At 35.9% G+C, this 23804-nt stretch overlaps 3 protein-coding genes across 3 annotated transcripts; all 3 read left to right on the top strand.

Moving 5' to 3' along the window:
- Positions 1-1346: 1346 nt before the first annotated feature.
- On the top strand, positions 1347-2285 carry LOC311627772 (olfactory receptor 52D1-like; the record flags this gene model as incomplete). The annotated part of the gene is made up of 1 exon (XM_084894332.1): positions 1347-2285. One exon carries the CDS (start codon positions 1347-1349, stop codon positions 2283-2285), a length of 939 nt encoding a protein of 312 aa, XP_084750458.1.
- Positions 2286-11205: 8920 nt separating this feature from the next.
- On the top strand, positions 11206-12150 carry LOC311627749 (olfactory receptor 52K2-like; the record flags this gene model as incomplete). The annotated part of the gene is made up of 1 exon (XM_084894309.1): positions 11206-12150. The coding sequence occupies one exon, from the start codon at positions 11206-11208 to the stop codon at positions 12148-12150; it is 945 nt and encodes a 314-aa protein (XP_084750435.1).
- Positions 12151-20147: 7997 nt separating this feature from the next.
- Positions 20148-21086, top strand: LOC311627769 (olfactory receptor 52K1-like; the record flags this gene model as incomplete). The annotated part of the gene is made up of 1 exon (XM_084894329.1): positions 20148-21086. The coding sequence occupies one exon, from the start codon at positions 20148-20150 to the stop codon at positions 21084-21086; it is 939 nt and encodes a 312-aa protein (XP_084750455.1).
- Between the last annotated feature and the right edge of the window lie 2718 nt (positions 21087-23804).

The raw sequence follows: 23804 nt of genomic DNA, 5'->3' as shown, positions 1-23804 counted from the left end.
TTTACCAAATGGAACTGGCTGAACTGCAGAATTGTGACTCTCTGAAAGACGCATTCAAGTCAAGTAGCCTTCTGAATTTCTATGCATCTCTCCCCTCTGAGACATATCCAAATATCAGGAACCATGCACTCAAAATGGTAACCATCTTTGGTAGCACTTATGTCTGTGAACAGACTTTTTCAAGAATGAAACATCTGAAATCCCCAACCAGATCAAGATTAACTGATGCCCACTTGTATCACTTGTTACTAGCAGTGACAAATATGGAACCGGACATTGACCATCTCATTAGCCAAAAGCAGGCCCACAGTTCCCATTGAAATACTGGTAAGTGATCTGTTTATTTATAAATGTTCTTCATTTTATTTATATTGTATTTGTTACCTTTTTGCGAAATAAGATATGTGCAGTGTGGGTAGGAATTAGTAGTTCATATAGTCCGGCCCTCCAGCTCTCTGAGGGACCGTGATCTGGCCCCCACTTTAAAAAGTTTGAGGACCCCTGGTTTAGAACGTGGGTTTCGGGATCAACAACTGAAAAGGCACAGGAAGGATTTATCTGCACAGTGAAATTATCTTAGTCTAAGACAATGAAGATGAGAAGGTAGTGAGTGGGGTTAATGCTAAGAAATATATTATCCTTAACAATATATAGTAATATTTAAAAAATTTAATATTATATGCCTACTTCAAGGGAACATAGTAGAAGAAAATAATGGAAAATAAACCAGAATATTTCATTTGTCAGATTAGTCACAGATGCAGAGGGCTAAATGAAAGCTGAAGATGTATTTTGAGTTAATCCTATTTCAAAAGCTATGTCAAAGATTTCAACATCATGTTCAGACAGAGGGGGACAGAGACCATTTATTTCTATTTCCACTTAAAGGTCTTTTAAAGAATGTTCTAAAATTTTCACAAGGCCTCTGATTTGATCACTGCCAGTTATGGAAAATTCACTCATATGAGAGAATTACTATATGTGATCTTAAAGGAGAAGCATCATAACTGCTCAATAAATATTTGTTGAATTAAGGACAAGTATGACTGCAGATAGAATATTTTACTGGAAATGAAAGGACTAAGTGACTAATAGGTTCTGAAATGATATAAGTATTATGTTTCTATATTTCTAAAAACAATAATTTGGTATGTTATTACTAATTTTATTCATCTGATTCTAATGACTTTAAATACTCCAGATTATGAATTTAAATTGTTTTTAACAACACATCTTTAATGGACCTTCTGAACAAAATCTTCATATGTCTTAGCTTCTGGTTGTGATCCTCTTGACATAGCAACTTTACCTTCAGAAGCACTACAAAAGTCAAAGAAAAAATCATCATGTTTCCTCTCAATACTTCTCATCCCTCTCCTGTCACCTTCTTGCTGATGGGCATCCCAGGACTAGAGCACCGGCATGTCGGGATTCCCTTCTGCTCCATGTACATAGTGGCTGTGGTGGGGAATGTGACCATCCTGGCCGTGGTGAGGGCAGAGCGAAGCCTTCATGAGCCCATGTTCCTCTTCCTGTGCATGCTGTCAGTCACTAACCTGGTCCTCTCCACATCTACGCTGCCCCGCATGCTCTGTCTCTTCTGGCTTGGAGCCCATGACATTGCCTTTGATGCCTGCTTGGCCCAAATGTTCTTCATCCACAGCTTTACTGCCATGGAATCAGGCTTCTTTTTGGCCATGGCCATTGACCGTTATGTGGCCATTTGTCATCCACTGCGCCATAGCACCATCCTCACCCACGTTCACATCACTATAATGGGCACCATTGTGGTGATTCGGGGTGTAGCCTTCTTTTCTCCACATCCCATCCTGCTCAAACAGCTGCCTTATTGCAGGACTCGAGTCATTGCCCACACCTACTGTGAGTTCATGGCTGTGGTGAAGCTGGCGTGTATGGACACAGGGGCCACCAAACGTTATAGCCTCAGTATGGCTACAATCATTGGCTCGTGTGATGCGATTCTCATTGCTGTGTCCTATGCCTTTATTCTGCGCTCCGTATTCAGCCTGCCATCTCGAGACGCTAGCCTTAAGGCTTTGGGCACGTGTGGATCCCATGTCTGTGTTATTCTTGTCTTCTACTCCACAGCAGGTGTTTCCATTTTTACTCACCGTTTTGGGAAACATGTGCCTGCACATGTCCATATTTTTATTGCAAATATGTACCTTTTGGTGCCCCCATTTCTCAACCCTATTGTGTATGGAGTAAGGACCAAGAAAATACGTGAACATGTTCTTAGGATACTAATGGTCAAAGTTGCCTAATTTTAGTTGTATCAATCAATAAAAAAATTGGTTCAAGAATAAATGGAGATAATGTAAGGACAATAACTGCTGTCACTCACACAAGCTGAATTGCATTTACCGCCTGAAATGTATTTTTTTTTTAAATCATACTAGTAGCCCTGGGACCACTTGGGGATGTCTGACTGCCGATAAGTACAACACAGAGGAGAAAGAGCCTATCATCTGATAAATAAAATTATTGGGAGGTACTGTTCTGAGGTATTATTACATATTCCCACACATTCTCCTTTGTTTTCTTTTTTTCCTCTCTCCAAGATAAGTAGCTGGTTCTGTCTTTGTTGCTAATGGAGAAAGATTCAACAGAACATTCTGGATAGTGGCTACCTGGGTGTAGACATAGGTAAACATTTATTGAGCTGTACAATTGAGATTCCTGTATTTTACCTGGACATGTGGCTCTTGTGTTTGCATAAACATAAGCAGGGGCTTCTAACCCACAGGGTAGAATCATTCAGGGACTTAAAATTTACTGTTGGCTGAATACTCTCCAAATCAGCAAAATCAGAATCTATGGAAATTAAACAAAATTGGAACACTAATTTCTGAAGGGGTAGACTTGTTGTTTGGAATATTTTACACACACACACACACACACACACACACACACACACACACCTCAATTCCCATGAACAGCTATTGTTGAAAATCAACCCCCAAGAAAATGTAGAGTCCTTATAAGGGGTCAGAAGAATTCAGGCACAATAAATAGACAATTGTGTTGCTAGAATCAGCAGGAAATGTGGGCTTTCCCTCATGTCCTACAGAAGCCTAAAAATCCTCCGCACTTCCTGCTCTGCCTCTCCGGGCCCCCAATGGACCTGGACCCCATGGTTGGGGTCTGGCTCTGCTCACTCCAACTCCCTGGGCCCCGATGAGACAGGACTTTGTGGGTGGGACTTGGTGCTCCCCACCCCACCATTCCGGGTCCTCGATAGACCTGGACCCCGCGGTTTGGGCCTGGTGTTGTCCATCCCAACTCCCCAGGGTCCCCATGGAATGGGACTTTGGGAGTGGGACCTGGGGCTGCCTGCTCCACCTCCCCGGGCCCCCCAATGGACCTGGACCCCACAGTTTGGGTCTGGCGCTCCCCACCTCGACTCCCTGGCTCCGATGAAACAGGACTTTGTGGGCAGGGCCTATCACTGCCTGCCCCACCTCCCCAAGTTCAGGATGGACCTGGACCCCATGATTGGGGTCTGGCATTGCCTGCCCCGACTTCCTGGGCCCCCAATGGACCTGGACTGGTTTGGGCCTGGTGCTACACACCTTGTCTCCCCAGGCTCCCAAATGATCTGGACCCCCATGGTTGGGGCCTGGTGCTGCCTGCCTAGCCTAGGTATGCAAATTTACCCACCATCTTGGTTGGTTAATTTGCATATCATTCTTGATTGGTTGGTGGTGTAGCGGATGTATGGTCAATTTACATATTTGTCTATTATTAGGTAAGATGTCTATTCTAATATACTAAAATAATAATTTGACAAGTTATTTCAGCTTTTTTATTTATTAAACTTTGGAGAACAAATTATTTTCCTCCTAGGTATGTGTTTTTTAGAGGGTAATTACAAATATAGAGTGAACGGTAAAAGAAGAGGGGGAGAAAAAAAGGAAATAATATAAAAAAAATTTCCAGAGAACCTAATGATGTCCAGCATATACCTGGCAATTTAAAGCCATTTGATTATGTGTGTAGCTGTGATTTCATAGAACAGGTGATCAATGTTGTATCTCTTCTATAATGCAATCAAATTAAAGAATTATTGTTCATTTAGATAAAGGAGTAGAAATAATATATAAATATTAAACATTAATATTGAGCAAATGTCTCAACAAATGAACTTGAATTGATATGAATGCTCTAATTTTAGTATTAAGGCTGACCCATTTTCTGGAGAAATTTTGATAGGAGTGTATTTTTTAAATTAAGTTAATACCATGAAGTCTGTTGTCTTTTAAAATTGAGGTCATGAATTCCCATTTTGATAAATATTAGCCAATATTACCAAATTACCAGGCCACCATATGCATTGATTCTACCTCATTTATTTATTATATGACTTGGAACCCAGTATCAAGAAACAAGATTTGATATTTCTTATTAGCAACAATGTTGAAATAGTTTATTGGCCCACTACCAGGGACTTACAAGTTCATTGACACTAGATTCCCAATCCAGTTATCTACTTCTTATTATTTTTTAAAAAATACAACCTAAAAATCTGTGGACCCGTTTTATAATTTGGATATGTAAAAATTGTGTTTTGATATTTATGCTTTGAAACTTTTTATCTCCCCTTGCTTATTATCATTAGAAGCTCACACCCATTGTTAAACATGCAGACTAACATCTCTGAATTCACCATTCTCACTTGATAATCAAATATGGGGAGAGTGTGAAGCTTTCTATTTTGGAGAACTAGAAATATTTGGCAATGTTTCTTTGATTCCTTAATTGATGTGCAAACTAACGTTCTTACTGTGGTATAATTTAGATGTCATGACATTTTTCCAGGTATTCTAATCACTTAATATTTAAGTATCCAGGCTTTAGAGTTAGACTGCTTCAGATCAAGTCCAATATTCATTGCTTGGGTAGCTTTATTGCTATTAGATTTCCCTTCCCTCAATTTTATAAAATGTAAAAACAGTGATAAAGTAAGCATCTACCTCATACAGTTGTATGGCAATTAAATGAAACATAAAGATTGGTGCTATGGCATAGGAAACATAATAAGCTATTTTTTAGATTCTTCCACTATGATTATAATTTTCTATGTTCTGCACCCTTTGTTTAAACTGCTTTAAGAACTATAATATTTAATATTACCATCTTTGTAATTGTGCATTATTTGTATTTTTGTTATTTATATAATGAATGTATTTTATTTCATTCCCTTTTAGCCACTTATTTAGAAAATTTATAATACCAACACCTCAAAAAAATAAATAAAAAATTAAACAACAAAACTTGTGTTTTATTTTCTTTGCTGTACATTGTCTTGTTCCATTGTATGCCACATATTGATAACTTTAGCTCTTCTGAAGAATAGGATAGATTTAATGCAGTGCAATAGAATAGTGATAAGAATATAGTAATTACCTTTAATGTCTTTTGTTGATAAAATCATTTGATCATTCAATTATTTATTTTATTAAATTTATTGGTGTCATTGGTTAATAGGATCATATGTATTTCAAGTGTGCATTTCTATGATACATGACCTACATATTGCTTTGTGTGTCCACTATCCAAAGTCAAATCATCTTCCATCACCATTGATTTGGCTCCCTCTACATTTCACTGTCCCCACTCCCTTCTTCCTGGTAACCAGATGATCTATGAGTTTCAGTTTTCTATCCCACATATTAATGAAATCATATGGTTATTAGTTTTTTTTCTAACTGACTAATTTCACTTAGCATAATATTCTCAAGGTCCATTCATGTTGTCCCAAATAACAATATTTCATCTTTTCTTAAGGCTGAGTAGTATTCCATTGTCTATATGTACCACATCTTCTTCACCCAGATGTCTATTAATAATACTTTACTTGTCTACATGTCTTGACAACCATGAACATAGAGAGGCATATATCTTTATACTTTTTTTTTTTTTTTTTTTTTAGAATTTTAGGCTGATACCCAGAAAAGGGATTGGTAGGTCATATGGTAACTCTATTTTTAATTTTTCGAAGAACCACATACATGCTGTTTTCCATTCCCATCTATGTGAATGAGGGTTTCTTTTCCCCCACAACCTCTCCAACACTTGTTATTATCTGCCTTGTTGATAATAGCCATTCTAACAAGTGTGAGGTAGTTGGTACCTTATTGTAGTTTTGATTTGTACTTCCCTAATAGTGAGTGAAGTTGAACATCTTTTCCTATGTCTCTTGGTCATTTTTATGTCTTCCTGGGAGAGGTGTTTGTTGAGATCCTTTGACCATTTTTAAATTGGATTGCTTATTTATTTGTTATTAAGTTGTATGAGTTATTTGTATTTTTATTATTAATGCCTTGTTTGAAAACTAAACTGTTGTTTTAAAATATCACCTCCCATTTGGTTAGTTGCCTTTTTGTTTTGTTAGTCATTTCTTTTTCTGTACAGAAGTTTTTAGTTCTATATAGCCCCATTCATTTATTTTTGCTTTTACTTCCCTTGCTTTGGGGATCAAATTCTAAGACCAAGCTCCACATGTGTAGCACCTATGTTTTCTTCTATGTAATTTATTGTTTCAGACTTTATATCTTTGTTGTTTAATCCATTTTGAATTAATTTTTGTATATGAGCACAATTGTGGTCTTCTTTCATTCTTTTGTATGTGGCTTTCTAATTTTCCCAGCACTGTTTATTGAAGAGACTTTCTTTTCTCCGTTGTGTATTTTTGGCTCCTTTGTCAACAATAATTAGCTCATATACATGTGGTTTTATTTCTGGGCTCTCAATTCTGTTCCATTGGTCTGTGTGCCTGCCTGGACGTCCCTGGATGCTGGCTGGCTCTGGAGCTGCTCATAGAGTGCACCCTTTGCTCCAGGGAAAAACACGATTCTGTAGCACCAGTGGTCAGGTGCCCAGACAAAGTGCTCCTCAACCTGACACCAAGGGTGGCTGGCCTAAGCGAGTTCTGGGCTATGGGTCAGCAGAGCTCTGTGACTTTGTTTCTCTGCCTTGAATTGCTGAGAGCCCAACAACCACAGAGACACCCCATGTTCTTGCCTTGCCCAGGTCTCTGGGGTCACATTACTCACCCCTGCGGGAATGCCCAGGGTGTTTTTTTTTTTTTTATTGTGGTGAAATATACATAACATAAAATTTAGCATTTTAACTGCTTCTAAGTTTATACAGTTCAATGGAATTAGTACATTTATAGTGTTGTGCAACCAGCCCCACCATTCACTTTTAGAGCTTTTTTTTTTTAATCTTCCTCAACTGAAACTTCATATTCATAAAACAATCATTTTCCATTCACACTTCTTTACTTACTTTGAAAAGAATTCTTCTACAGTCTTTCTTCTACAGTCTCTAGAAATTTAGTTATTCTAGGCACCTCACATAAATAGAATCACAAAATATTTGTCCTCCTGTGACTGGCAAGGTCGCCTAGCATTATATCTTTAAGGTTCACCCATATTTTAACATGTGTTAGAAATTCCTTCCTTTTTAATGTTTTGTGAATTTTTTTTTTTTTAATCCACTCAGCCATCTGCTGATGGGACTTGTGATGTTTCCATTTTTTGGTATTATGAATATACTATGAACATACAACAATCTGTCTGAATTCTTGTTTTTACTTCTCTGGGGTATATATACAAAAGTAGAATTGATGGAACACATGGCAATTCCATGTTTTTTTATTAACTGACCTGCAATTTTCTGTAGCAACTAAATCACTTTGAATTCTTCCTAGAAATGCACAAATGTTCTTTCCAATTTTTCACATCCACACCAATAATTTTTTCTTTCTTATTTTTAATAATAACTATTATTTTAATGATGCCATTCTGAAATGTTATCTCATAATGGTTTTAATTTGCATTTTCCTAATAATTAGTGATGTTAAGCCTTTGTGTGTGTGTGTGTGTGTTTATTGGTCATTTGAACATATTTTCTGAATAAACACTTATTCAAATTATTTGCCCATTTTTAATCCAGTGATTTTTTTTAAATAGTTGTTGAGTTTTAAGATTTTTAAAATATATCTTCTGGATATTAATTGCTTATCAAATATAAGGCTTGCAAATATTTTCTCTGATTTTCTACCTTAACTTTTCACTGAGTTGATAGTGTTCTTTGATGCACAAAAGTTTTTAATTTTGATGAAATCTAGTTTATTAATTTTTATTTTTATTGCCTTCGTCATATCCAAAGAAAATCTTTGTCAAAATTGGTATCATGAAAAGTTTTTTTCCTAAGAATTTTATGTCTTCCGTTAGATTTTGATCCATTTTGAGGTTGTTTTGTTTCTTTGTCTGTTTGTTTGTTTTGTGTCTTCTTTTTTATGTAAGATAAAAGTCCAACATCATTCTTTTGTATGTAGACATCTGGTATTTCAACCCATTTGTCGAAAAATACCTTTTTCTCATTGAATGGTCTTGGCACCTTTGCATAAATTATTTAAACATCTTTGCAAGAGTTTAATTTTGGGCCTTTTATTCTATTCAATTGTCTATATATCTATTTTTATCCCACTTTGATTACTATACCTTTCTAGTAAGTTCCATTTTTTCAAGATTTTTTTTTGAGCTTCAGGATCACTTGAGAATTCATATGGGTTTTTATATTTCTAAAAAAAAAAAAAAAAAAAAAAAAAGTCATTGCAACATTGATAGAAATTGCACTGAATCTGAAGATCAATCTGGATAGTGTTGGCATATTAACAATATTAAGTGTTCTAATCCATGAACACAAGATGTATTGCCATTTATTTGTGTTTAATTTCTTTCAGCATTTTTTGCTGTTTTCAGTATATAAATTTTAATCTTAACTTTCATTTATGTCTCTTTTATTTTTTAATATTATTGTCAATGAAACTGTATAATTTCTTTTTCAGATAGCTCATTTATAGTGTAAAGAAATGCAACTCTTTTTATGCATAATTTTGTATCCTGTAATTTGGTAATTTATTTATTAGGAAGAGAGAGAGAGAAAGAGAGAAAGAGAAAAAGAGAGAGAGAGAGAGAGAGAGAGAGAGAGAGAGAGAGAGAGAGGGAGAGTTTCTCAGACAGAGAGATAAATCTTCATAGTTTTTATTTATAAGGTTATTTTAGTTGCAAACAGTTAATTTTACTTTTCCAATATGGATGCCTTTTTTATTTCTCTTTCTTCTCTAATTTCTATGGCTAGGATTTTCAGTATTATGTTGAATAAAAATAATAAAAGTGGGCATTCTTGTCTTGCTCCTAACCATAGAGAAAATGCTTTCAGTATTTCATCGTTTATCACAAAGTAGTTGTGAGTTTTTCATATATGACATTTTTTTGTGAAATACAGAGCAGAAGAGAATGATAAGGAACATATGTGTAGCAAAATATATCCAATCATTGTATAACATCCCAACTAAAACACAAATAATAATGCTTTTATACATGGTGATAATGCATACACTGTACTCAATCAAACAAATAAATTTCAGTGGAATAAAAGAGTAGAAACATACTATAAAATATCCTGGGGCTTTAGTTGATTTTCAGAACTAACACTGGTTCAGTGAATTATTTAAGAATATCTAGAGGCATGTAAAGATTACTACAATCACTGTGATTATTCTTAAGTTTGTTGCTCCAAAATATCCTCCACTACTAGCTCTATAAGGAAGTATTTAGTGCTTAAACCCCTGGGTACAATAAACCAATTATCTCACAAGACCTGGAATCCAGAGTCTATCTCCCATTAATGTCTAAGCTCAGAATTCAAGTGGCATGGACACCATAAGACTGAATCCTTCCAAAAGACCAAATTGTGCCTTTTGAGACAGATTAGTGAAACTGTCTACAATCAAATAGCATTCCCATAAGAGTCTATATATAGGATATTCCTTGCAGGCCTCTGCTCCCCCAGGAGAAGAAGTGTAATGGGCCCTGTTGTAATTAAATCCAATAGTATGTTGAGCCTCATGCTGAGTAGTGAGACCTTCTAGTTATAGAGGTAAGACAATCAGATGAAAGACAGAGGAGCTGTGAATAAGGTGAGAAGGGACAATTCAGTGCTTCTTTGATAAAGGAATGTTGGAGCCTAGGCTGGAGGTCCTAGGTCCAGTCACAACAGTAAAGGTTTAGACTTTGTGGTTGTCTGAAAGATGGCACAACTTCTTGACTTGACAAAAAGTAAGATAGAAGATTAATTTGATATTTAAGCTGAGATATATGTGTTGTGCAGAATTTTTGTTAAGCTAGCCTTAGAATTTAGTCCTGAACTACATTTGCTCAAAACCCTATTTGTTTTTATTAAATTTTGTTTTATTCAGACTCAAAGGATGCCTAATATTATATAAACTTATTATATGCAAATATTTGAACCAAAGTAATGATTTATCAATTTAAAATTTAGGATTGTTAGGATACCTTTCCAAAACAATATATCCCAAGACACACCTGCTATCTTGAGCCAAGAGTTGCGTTGAAGTTTACTTGGGAAGCAAAAATCAGCATCAAGTGCATTGTATGACTGAAGAGTAAATTATGTACCTTCTGGGATAATTTAATTGATATTTTTAAAAAAATATATCTAGAAACCTGAACACCCTCACTTTCCAGATTAGTCATTTTCTATATTGGATTATCTTTGCAAAGTGATTTCTTACCATTCTGTTTGGCTGATTTTATGAAGATAAGGCTCCTTCCTTTATTAACTCAGTTACTGATCTTCCAATATAAGATCAGTTTTGTCCTCATTTATTTATTGAACTATTTTTTCTTTAATATTCCCAAAACCTCCTTTCTCCTTATAACTATAAGCACAATCTTTGGGAGTTGGTAGCAGGAGTTAAATATACAAATTGTTGATCTCATTCATGATGATTGGGCTTTAATTTTTTTGACTGTTTCAGATGGTAGAAAAGTCTATCTCGGTATTTGAGAATATATCGACACTACCTCTAAAAACTACATAATATTGCTAAAATATATTTAGCCAACAAGATAATACTTTCTGAAAAAGAGAAAAGAAAGAGAAAAGATGTATAGAGAATTCCTTTCTACTACTTTTCTTACCCAAAAAGCAGAGCCCTATGTATAGATGCATTGAGACAATTTATTACCAAAGAAATTATTGGATGTTAACATCTCTCCCCAAACTTAACAAATAAAGTTGGTCTTTATATATTTAAAATCTTTATGATGTTTAATTTGGACAGGATTATGGAACATCATTGTTTGGATAATGGCAGGTTATAACAGGACCAGTCTTCAACCAACCATCTTCCTACTGCTTGGAATTCCAGGATTGGAGGCTGTCCACAAATGGATTTCTATTCCTTTCTGCCTGGTCTACCTACTGTCACTGATGGGAAATGTTGCTCTTTTATTAATTGTCAAGACAGACCACAAACTGCATGAACCTATGTACATCTTTCTCTGCATGCTTTCGGTGGCTGATCTGCTGCTTACTTCTTCTACACTCCCCAAGATACTCAGTCTCTTCTGGTTCAATGACACAGAGATCTACTTTGAAGCCTGCCTCACACAAATGTATCTTATCCATTCTCTGTCTACTATGGAATCTGGGTTCATCTTGGCCATGGCTTTTGACAGATATGTAGCCATCTGCTACCCACTGAAGCATTCCACTATCTTAACACCTACAGTGATTGTAGCCTTAGGTATGTTCATTGTCTTCAGAGGAGCTGTCCTCCTCAGTCCACACCCCTTTCTGCTGAGGTGGCTTTCCTATTGCAAAACTAATGTTATCTCCCATACTTATTGTGAATTTATGGCCCTGATAAAGCTGGTTTGCACTGAGACCAAGATTCGGAGAGCCTACAGCCTAATTGTGGCATTCCTGACTGGGGGATTGGATTTCCTATTGATCATCTGTTCCTATGCCCTTATTCTCTTCACTGTCTTTAATCTTCCATCCAAAGCTGCCCGTCTGAAGACCTTAAATACCTGTGTCTCCCATGTATGGGTCATCTTGGTATTTTACACACCAGCCTTTTTCTCTTTTCTCACTCATAGATTTGGTCACCACATTGCTCCACATATCCACATTTTTATAGCCAATATATACCTTCTCATTCCACCTATGATGAATCCTATTATTTATGGTATTAAAACCAAAAGGATCAGGGAGGGATTCTTTAAATTGTTAGCAGTCAAATGTGTTTGACTTTGCAAGGTTTGTGATTCCCCAACAAAGATGAGAGTTTTATTAAATAGGAAATGTTGAAAATGAATCAGCATTGACTTGAAATATAAAACTTTTCATCAAAGTTTTGGATTAATATTGGATAGCTAAGATTGGTAATTATATTAACTTCAGTGAGAAGTAGCAATTATAGAAGATATAGAAAAAGTAGAAAAAATTAGAGCAAAACTTATAATTATTATTATTATTTATGTTCCCTAACCTTGTATTTATTTGGGACTTATTAAGCCATAAATAACTTTATAATGAAATAATTTTAATTTTAATGAAGTCTAATTTATCTAATTTTCTTTTATGGGTGGTTCATGCTTTTTGTGTCATATCTAAGAAATTGATTTCCTAACTTGGGGTTATAAAATTTTTCTGTTAAAAAATATTTGAAAACTTTATGTGGTTTGAGATGTGAGATTTAGATTAAGATTCATTTATACTACAAAGATAGTAACCCATAATCCATGGTTGTAAACTTGAGTCTTAAATAAAACTATATACATTAATTATTCTGAACATAATCAAATATAATTCTCCCTTTATGCAACAGAGTTTTCTAACATATATTTTACCCTTCTAATAAAAAATAGTAAATTTTTAAAAAATCGTAAGTACCCAAATAATAATATAAAAGTAAAAGTAGTAATACATATACTTGTGCATGACAACACTAGATGACATAATAAAGTCATCAGGTCCTTGTACTTATGCATAGAATAAATGTGAATGTGAATGAAATGCCAGTTAATCCTGGTATATTTTATCAATTACTCAAATATCATGAGAAATATTGCATTTGGTGATGTCATTTTTTAAAGGAATTTTTTCCTATTTAAAAATGTTAAAAAACAACAACAACAACAACAACTTGATATTCATTGTCTTAACACAACAATATACAATATTCAATTCACTTACATGATAGTTAATTTTCTGGAATATCAAGTTCATGTTTTCATTTTAAAACCATAAAAAGATAATTTATGATAACTAGTATAGCAATGTTTAAAAGCTGCATTCAGAACAATAAATATAAAACAATGTAAAATTATACATTCAGAACATTATAGTATTGATTTTATTTTTTCTACCACCATTTATCCCTCTAGACCCTCTCCCACCTCCACTCACTCCCCTCTCCTCCACAATCACCAAATTCTTGTTTGTATTCATTAGTTCTCTCTCTTTTTCCCCCTTTTGTTGCTCAATTCCTCCATTCCCTCTGCCTGCCCATCCCTCAAAACTGTCAGCCCACTATGAATCTTGTCTCAATTTTGCTTGTGAGTTCAATTTGTTCATTAGATTCCACTTATGAGTGAAATCATATGGTTTTTTCTTTCTCTGACTGGCTTATTTCCCTTAGCATAATATAAAGTATTTTTTAACTACACAATGTTCAACTGCTTATCTGAAATTTCTATCAGATACAGAATATTTGTAGAGTGTTGGAAATATGGAGGAATTATCTTATGTATTGCAGGAGGATTCTCTCTGGTTTATATTTACTAAATTTAATAGTACTCCCCAAATTGTGACAATAACAAAACCACACCAAGAAATATCTAAAATGTTCCTTAAAGTTCATCAACTCTGTTAGGAACCACTGATACAATTACAGCACTAATCATAATATCTGATTCATAGTAAACACCTCATAAATATTGGCTACTCTTGTTTTTATTATTATTGAAAATAGAGTAAAGTTAAGAAGAGAATGCCAAATATGTTTTGAAATTAACCTTTTTTTAAAAAGTGTGTTCATGTGGGAATTTATGATAATACATTAACTGGCATTTATAATGTTCACATTCACATGAAAGCATTAAATTACAAATATGAGTCTGAATAATTCAATAGCAAATAAGCAAACAGAAAAATATCCATGGAGTTAGCTGAAGTAGTTGAAATCCCATGTTCTCTGGGTAACTAGACATTTGACTTGTCTATGTGTATTTGGATTAAGACTACATTAGATAGCATCTGGGATTAAGAAAAATAATTCTAGAAATAGTTCTGACCTTAGTACCTGATTTGTGATTAGACTCAGAAATGATGGTGTGAAGAAATTTAACTGTGCTATTGCATGTATGCGTTAAGTGTAAGGTCCCTTTTAGTCTATCTGTAAGTCTCATATAGGTTACAAATAATACAGCTCTGAGGGATGGGAGGTAGAATCTTCTATGCACACAACAACGCCTACTTTGAGTTGCAACTTATTGACAAATTCTTGTCTTGATTTTATTTTCTCCAGTATATTTCTCCATGAAATTTGAGATGCAATTAAAAATTAGCTCTCAGATGTACATGACAATGTTTTTCTCTTTTATTATTATATAACCTGTATTTTCTATTAAAAGCATTGTGGCTTTTTAGAATCATCCTCATAAAGCAGTTTAATGTTTACCAGTTTTATACCTATCTCTCATAATTAAGGGGACAGCATTCAGAAACTCTGTTCGAGGTTAGACAGTTGGAAATATTTACCATAGGTATGGCACGACGACTTCGCTATGATAATAAACTTTGGAGAAATTCTCTACAATGTTTGTAAAGCGACATATCTCAAGTCAGAATCACATGAATGTAAATTGCTTCCCTGTCTGTCTGAAACACCCTTCTTTTAAGAACGTGAAAAAATCGGAAAATATCGAGGAAAATGGGATGATTGGGGTATAGACATCATCTCTTAAAAAAAAACACACAAAAAAACACAACATGGCCTATGGGCATTGATGTCTTCACATATTTAAAGGACCATGATAAGAAGCAGATATACCTTTTTCTGTATGGCTCCAAAAGGAAGACACACACACACACACACATATATATATATATATATATGTGTGTGTGTGTGTGTGTATGTGTATGTATATGTATATATATAAAATTATTATTTGTTGTTGAAAGTATTAAATATGTCCCCATTTCCCCCATTATTTTCTCCCAGCCTGCCCCGCCTCCCAACCACAGACTTCACCCAGTCCCTCTCACACCACCACCCTCCTCTGCCCCCATTATCTGCATCCATTGGTTATGCTTATATGCATACAAATTCTTTGGGTGATCTCTTACCCCTTCAACACCTTTCTGCCCTCACATCTACCCTTCCCTGCCTTCTTCCCTCATGTTTGACAGTCTGTTCTATGATTCTATGTCTCTGGATCTATTTTTGTTGTTCATCAGTTTATGGTGTTTATTATATCTTTAAATAGATGTTAAAAGGGCAGGTTTCCATTTTTTAGAATATCTCTTTATTGACTTTTAGAGAGAGAGTAAGGGAGATGGATAGGGAGATTGAAACATCTGTGAGAGATGAAGCAACATCAATTGGCTGCCTCTTGCACATCCCCTGCTGAGGTTCAAGCCCACAACCTGGGCATGTGCACTGACCAGGAATGGAACCAGCGACCTTTTAGTTCATGGGTCAACACTCAACTACTGAGCCACACAGGCAGGACAGAATTTTCATTTTTTAGAAAAGAAAAAGAAATTTAACTCTCAAATAAAATTCCAAAATTTTTCATTATATACTTTGAAGTATCAAATGCAAATCTCAATTTGTTCCTCAGGGGAGGAAGAAAAGTAGTGATGGAGACCCTGCTCCATTTCTGTGGTCAGACTAAACCTGTCAGGACACTCAGCACAGTGAGCTCTGTCTGTGTTGATAATTTCCCACTTATTCCAAAGGGATGAAGAAGTGAAAGTAGGCAGTTACACAATAATCATCGGGATGTAAAATACAGCACAGGAAAAATAGTCAATACAACTTTAATAGGTACGTACGGTGCCAGGTTAGGTACTAGACTTGCTGGATCCCTTCATAAGTTATATAAATATCTAACCACTCTGTTGTACTCCTAAAACTAATGTAACACTGAATATCAAGTGTAATTTAAAAATTAAAAAAAAATAGCCGAAACTGATTTGGCTCAGTGGATAGAGCGTTGGCCTGTGGACTGAAAGGTCCCAGGTTCTATTCTGGTCAAGGGCATGTACCCTGGTTGCGGGCACACCCCCAGTAGGGGGTATGCAAGAGGCAGCTGATCGATGATTCTCTCTCATCCATGTTTCTAACTCTCTATCTCTCTCCTTTCCTCTCTGTAAAAAATCAATAAAATATATTTTAAAATAAATAAATAAATAAAAATTAAAAAAAAAATTGAATGTCACTGGAAAGGTATTTATGGAACAACAAAACTCTCTCTCTCTCTCTCTTTCTCTCTCTCTCTCTCTCTCTCTCTCTCTCTCTCTCTCTCTCTCTCTCTCTCTCTCTCTCTCTCCTCCCCTCTAAAAATCAATTTAAAAAGAGAAAAAATAGGTTACACTTGTAATAAGTGGCAAAGCCAAACCTGAAACTAGGTATTCCTCCACAGCATGAGGTTCATCAGATTCCTAAAGATCTAAAGATGCTAATGTTGGAGTTAAGAGTAAAGGGAAGCTTTGTTCATGTAGAAGCACTAACCATTTAGTTCCCTACCTCAGCAGAAGATTAAGAACCTTTCATTTAACGCATTTTAGCTATTTCAATGATCTTAGCTATACGTAAATAAATGTTCACATATGTCTTTATCTACATATCAATATATTTATATCTATTGATCTAAATGTGTAAAAAAGAAGTAATAGGATATGGAATTCCTGATGATTAACATATTTGTCTTATAATTGGACTTTCTATGGAATGAACCTCTCACATTAATGAGACTATGCTTTATTTAAACTTTATATATCACATAAGATCCTTTACCTTATACTAAGGAAAAGGAAACAGAGACATTTGTTTTGATAAGGAAAACTCAGTTTCTGTGATAAAGAAATATAATGTAGTATTGTAAGGTTTTTCAAGTTGATATTAAATCCCTCAAAACTAAATGTTTTCTTTGAGACATCCTCAATTCCTCTTTGTTTGATTTGGACAGATCATTTACCTGTGAGCATTAGTGAAGATATCTGGATAGGTTCATATAAGCCTTACATGCAAAATAAGTGATACTGTTAAAGGTCCAGGGAAGTCTATAACTGGAGATTGGTCAGAAAAGAGTAATGGTAAAATATGAGCTAGAAAAGGGGACAAATAATTCATTATACCTTCTGTTTGATTCATGTCTAATACACCATCTCCCTCATTAGTCATCAATGATTATCAGTTCCAATTTCACAAATTCTTTAAAGATTTACAGAGGATTTAGTCATATTGCTTGACATTGGTTTTTCATACTTCATGTCCACTTGAAAATGGAAATCTTAAGCTTATCACTAAAAAGCAATATTAAAAAACAATAACAAAAATAAAATGTACAAAATGTCTTTTATTTTCCACAGAGTATATGGGAAAATTTATTCTATGTATTTATAATTTTAGTATCAAAATACTCCTGAAATGCTGGCCCGGTTACCCCTAACTGCCCTCCCTTGGCAGCCTGGTCGCTAATAAGATTTTATTCTTCTTTTTTGCTGAAACCGGTTTGGCTCAATGGATAGAGTGTTGGCCTGCAGACTGAAAGGTCCCGGGTTCGATTCCAGTCAAGGGCATGTACCTTGGTTGCGGGCACATCCCCAGTAGAGGGTGTGCAAGAGGCAGCTGATAGATGATTCTCTCTTATGGATGTTTCTAACTCTATATCCCTCTCTCTTCCTCTCTGTAAAAAAAAATCAATAAAATATATTTTTTAAAAAGATTTTATTCTCCTTTTAAAGATAAGGAAATAATATCAGATAATTGATATAATAGATAATATATAGAAATAAGAAATTTTAGAAAATATCTGGGGGAAATATGATCAATCAGGTGATTTTGAGGCAGGTATTAAATGGATAATATTTTATTAGCATTGCTTAAACCAGCAATTTTCAACCAGTGTGCTGCAAGAATTTTTAAAATATGCAATATCTTATTATTTAGTCAGGCAACTGACTTCCTTAAGAATGTCAAATAAAAACATGACAAGAACCAACGCAACAATAGCCATCGGTGTGAATACCCTGTCTTGAACCATAAATACGTAGGTCATATAATAAAATTGCCTCTTATTGGACACAGAGCAGAAGAAGGTTGTGTCTGATTTGTTGATTTTTGATATCTGATATCTTTATGTAAAAGTAGAGATACCTGATTTTTTTTAAATCACCTTGGATCAAAAAGGTAGGCAATTTTTTATTTCATTTTACTTTTTTAAATCAGCCAAAATCATACCTATTTTTGGTCAGGTCAGCAAAAAAATATGTTTTTGTCATTCATTTATGTGTGCCATGAGATGAAAAATGTTAAAAATAACTACTCTAAACCATACTGACTGACAACCTACTGTTGAAAAATGTGGGACTATGGAAAGCTAAATCAGTTTCATGCTGCAAAGAGAACTTTTTGCCTATATAATCAGTATATGTTTACTCTCACCAAAGTACAATTAAATAATCACCATTATGACCCTAATGCCTGCACAGGGACTTTTTAATTATTGGTTCCTGAGGCTAATCCTCTGGTGACTGCAAAAGCCCCCAAAGATGTCATCTGCCCAATCAGAGAGAACCCTCTAGAGAGGAACAGAGAAAGGGACTCTCATTTATGGTCACTGACAGCCACTCACATAAGGCGTTCATTTTGTATAACCCTCTTGAAAGACCCGTAGGCACTGGAGGAGGAAGCGGGGGCAACTGATTTATCTCACAGCCTCTGAGAGATGAGTGCAACACCAGGCAAAAAGACCAGCCAGGTAAAGAGGACTGCATGAGAGAGCAGCATTTCTACTGGAAAGAAAAACAAGAGAGGAATTAAAAATATTTGACACTCTATGCAGCACAGATAATGAGCAATAAATGGACTCCAGCCATAGGGCTGAAGCAGGGTCAGAAACTTCTCTTGCAGTGCCAGCCTTGAATATTTTAGTGGCTACATTGTAGGCCATCTACAGGGTATCCGACATATGGTTGGTAAAAGAAAGGCAGCCATTCAGTGACTTTTCATGGACTTACATAGTATAAACAGCTGAACAAAATATTTTGGAGATGTAAAGGTATTTAAGACATAGAATAATGATGATTGGAATTAGTCATACTGAGACAGTGCACATTAGGACACCACTATGGAGTTGTGTCTGGGAAATATGGTTGGATGTTTAGTTTACACTTTACAAAGTGATAGTAACATAGAGATCAAGTAAAACTAAAAATCACGCTCTCTCTAAAGTAGGGGTGTCGAACTCAATCAGAGAAGGGGCCAAAATCTAAAATCCAGCCTAAATCGTGGGCCGAATGGTTTACTGAACAGTCATAAACTGACAATGTCATAAACTGACAGCGGAGTGCAGTGATGACAGCGCGGTGCGGGCCACATTGCAAGGCCTGGCGGGCTGGATTTGGCCCGCGGGCCTTGTGTTTGACACATGTGCTCTAAAGGGTCCAAATATTCAAATTTGTCTTTGCTTATCAATCTTATTATAATAAGTGTTTTTAATCTAAAATAGCAATGTGCCTTTTAGTATGATGAGCTTATATAAGCAATTTTCTAATGAAGTGAAATAAATGGGCCTCATAGGTGAAAATATGTTTTGGAGACATAATCAGAGCAATAACTTTCTAATTCTCATTTGAAAATCAGCCTCTTTTGTTTATTAATTTATATGTTTGTTAAAATTATAAGTCATTTAAATCAGCACACGCTATATCTCCAGCACTTATTAGGTGGTATTTAAATAGTGGGCAGAAATGAGATATATGATGTTCTTTTCTTTTCCCTGTAGCAGGGTCTACTCTCTCTTTTATCTTTTAGATTTTGAGTTTAAAGCAAATATTACTGGCTAATTCCACATCTCTTCACCACATACTTGAAACAGGTGCAAAATTTCCTACCACTGATTGTCAAAATAGGTACCACCTATTGTAGGTATAAACAAAGAATATATGTTATGCTCGATATACTGAAGATAATTTGACAACACTTAGACTACAGCAGGGTTAGCAACTCTGAAATGTTATTTCCAAATAGAACCAATGTCCATCCAGCTATTTTCCTCCTCCTTGGAATCCCAGGACTGGAGGCTGCTCATGTCTGGATCTCCATTCCTTTTTTCCTGGTCTATCTACTGGCTGTTACGGGGAATTGTGTCCTTGTATTCATCATCAAGACACACCCTAGTCTTCATAAACCCATGTATCTCTTCCTCTGCATGCTCTCTGTGAATGACCTGATGCTTTGCACCACTGTGGTTCCCAAGATTCTCAGTCTCTTCTGGTTCGATGACAGAGAAATCAACTTTAAAGCTTGCCTCATCCAGATATTTTTTATCCACTCTTTGTCCACCATGGAGTCGGGATTCCTGTTGGCTATGGCCTTTGACCGGTATGTGGCCATTTGTGACCCTCTGAGACATTCCACCATATTGACACATGGAGTGATTATGGCTTTGGGTCTGGCCATTGTCCTACGTGGCGTTATTTTGCTGACCCCACATCCTTTCTTACTGATGAGTCTTCCCTATTGCAAAACCAACATCATTGCCCACACCTACTGTGAATTCATGGCCCTGATCAAACTGGCCTGTGCGAGTACCAGGGTCCACAGAGTATATGGCTTAATTCTTGCTTTTCTTACTGGTGGGCTGGACTTCATAATGATTATCTGCTCTTACATTCTCATTTTTCGTGCTGTGTTTCGTCTCCCATCAAAGGAGGCCAGGCTCAGGACCTTGAGCACATGTGGTTCCCATGTTTGGGTCATCTTGGTGTTTTATATACCTGCCTTTTTCTCCTTTATCACCCACAGATTTGGTCATAACATAGCTCCACACGTCCACATCTTTATAGCCAACGTTTATCTTCTGATTCCTCCTATGATGAACCCTATCATCTATGGTGTTAAAACCAAAAATATACGGGAGAAGATTCTTAAAGTCTTCACAAATACATAAGTTTGAGTTTGTAAGATTTTTTTTTAATTAACCAGCAAGACAGGTATTACCATAGAACTATGATCTTGTTTATATTCAAGTCAATCTATATTACCTGAGAAGACAGAAACTTTCCAGGTAAACATTGTGTCATATTCATCTTAAAAAGTATGGTTAATATATGAAATAAAGTAGTCCTGGCAATTGTGTGCTATTTTGTAAGAGGCATGTCTATATTCAATATAGAATCATTTCTTAATTCATGTCTGCCAAGTACCTAGAATATATATATATATATATATATATATATATATATTTTTTTTTTTTTTTAAACAGGCAAGTGCTTGCTCATTCCATTATTTATTGGCTAAGATGTGTATGTTGACCTTGAGTAACTGATATATAGGTGTTAGTACAAATTTATAGAGAAACAGCATTTTTTTCTTGCTTGTAGCAGTTAATGATCTAGGAACTAAAAGTAGAATAATAGTCATGGGCAAAAGTATGTATTTGAAAATTTTAAACCTTTTTTTATTTTAAAGAAATTGGGACTATGATTGAGACTTAGCTTATCAAATATTCTTTGGTATTTAAAAATATTTTAGCTTGCAATGAAGTCTTTTATTTTGCTAAGTAACATAGAGGTTTTATATAACTTAGTATGTGCCACAGCTAAACTTTAGGAGATGTGTTGTCTTAATAATAGCATATATAGCATATACTGTAATAAATCTCAGTTTGGAAAAAAATATAAAACAAAAGAAAAGGAAAAAGAAATGGAAAGTTATACTGGTCAGATGGAAATCTGCATATACATTACGATCCAATAAGAATATTCTTCAATAAGGACACTTTTTATAAAGGTTTTAAAAGTATCAACTTAATACTGAATACTTAGAAATATGGTACACACAAGACACCATAGTAATATAAAATTTTTAATTACTTTTTATGGATGGCTGACAGTTTCTAATAAATAAAATTTTGGACAAAGGTACCAGACATTTTAAATACCATTTAGTCATTCAGACAATTAGAAAGTTTAAAAAAAATAAATATAATTATATGAAGTATAAATTGACATACAAATCTGTATATTTTATAATGCTTTTCATTAAAATATCTTTAAAGATGCATTCTGTAACGTGAAGTTGAAAGCTCAAATTAGATATAATGAAAGCTATGGTTTTATTAAAATTGTGTAATTCACAAGATCAAGATAGCTGCCCCCATGTGGTCAAAAATCCTTCCCCCATGTGGACACAAGATGGCCACCACAAGATGGCCAGCAGGGGAGGGCATTTGGGAGAAACCAGGCATACAAGGGAGGGCAGTTGGGGGGTATCAAGCCTGTAGGGGAGGGCAGTTAGGGGTGACCAGGCCAGCAGAGGAGGGAAGCTGGGGGCAAACGCTGTCAGGGGAGCAGTTAGACATTAATTAGGCTGGCATGAGAGTGGTTAGGAGGTGATCAGGCAGGCAGGCAGAAGTGGTTAGGGGCAATCAGGAAGGCAGGCAGGTGAGCAGTTGGGAGCCAGCAGTCCTGGATTGTGAGAGCAATGTTCAACTGCCCATTTAGGACAGTCGAACATCCCTTGAGGGGTCCCAGATTGGAGAGAGTACAGGCTGGGTTGAGGGACACTCCCCCTGTGCATGAATTTCATGCACTGGGCCTCTTGTTCAATAAATATTTACTAAACATCAAATTATTATAATCACACACATACACAAATAGATATAGGTATGTATATCTCTTTTGTGTATAACATATATTGTAATATCACCATGCTTTGTATAGGTGCAATAATTTTTATAAGTATGTATGTGCGTATATGTATCCTATCTAATAAAGAGGGAATATGCTAAATGACCCTCACACCATCTCAAAGATGGCAGCACTCACAGCCAATAAGGAGGGAATATGCTAACTGATTATCATACCCTCAAAGATGATAGTGCCCACAGCCACAAGATGGTGGTGCCCAGTCCCCTCTCCACCGGAGCAACAAGCACACGGCGAGGCCAACCTCACCCCAGCCAGGCCTGGCCACTCTACACACCTGCCTCCAGAGTCCTTCGGTCCCCTCCGTACCCCGGCCACCAAGGGCCAGCCCACGACGCAGGCAAGCCTTAAATGTCAGTTGTCCAGTCACCCAGGACCAGCCCAAGGTGCAGGCAAACCTTGGATGGCAGCTTCCCAGACAATGCCCAAGGTGCAAGCAAGCTTTGGATGGAAGCTACCCAGCCTCCTGGGCTGCCCAAGGCTCAAGTAGCCAAGGCCAGCTGAAGCTTGCGCTGCCAGCAGTGGTATCACCAGAAGTGTGGTGGGGGCATCACTTTCCCCTGATCGCTGGGTCACCTCCTGCTCCTGAGGGCTCCCGGACTGTGAGAGGGAGCAGGCCAGTCTAAGAGATCTCCCCCTCTAATGCATGAATTTTTTGCACCGGGCCTCTAGTATATTTATATGTATATATGTGTGATGAATGTGTTTACATATGCATGTATAGAACTACATATATCTGAATGCAAATGATCATTTTATACACAGAAAGAGAGAAAGAATCATGATTGTTAAGTCTGACAGCATCACAGGAATCTAGTTTACTATTTTCTTTCTGTGTTGCCTTCTTAGCTAAGTCCCCTATGTGACTACAACATTCATTTTAACTGAACTGGTTTTAACTGAACTAATTTTAACTGAACTAGTGGGGTCAGAGGCACTTGTGTAAATAATCCGCTTTT

This window comes from Pipistrellus hanaki, assembly GCF_964339955.1.
Source record: "Pipistrellus hanaki genome assembly, chromosome: 9".
Taxonomy (NCBI): Eukaryota; Metazoa; Chordata; class Mammalia; order Chiroptera; family Vespertilionidae; genus Pipistrellus; species Pipistrellus hanaki.
The sequence above is the reverse complement of the archived record's forward strand: the minus strand, read 5'-3'. Positions and strand labels throughout refer to the sequence as shown.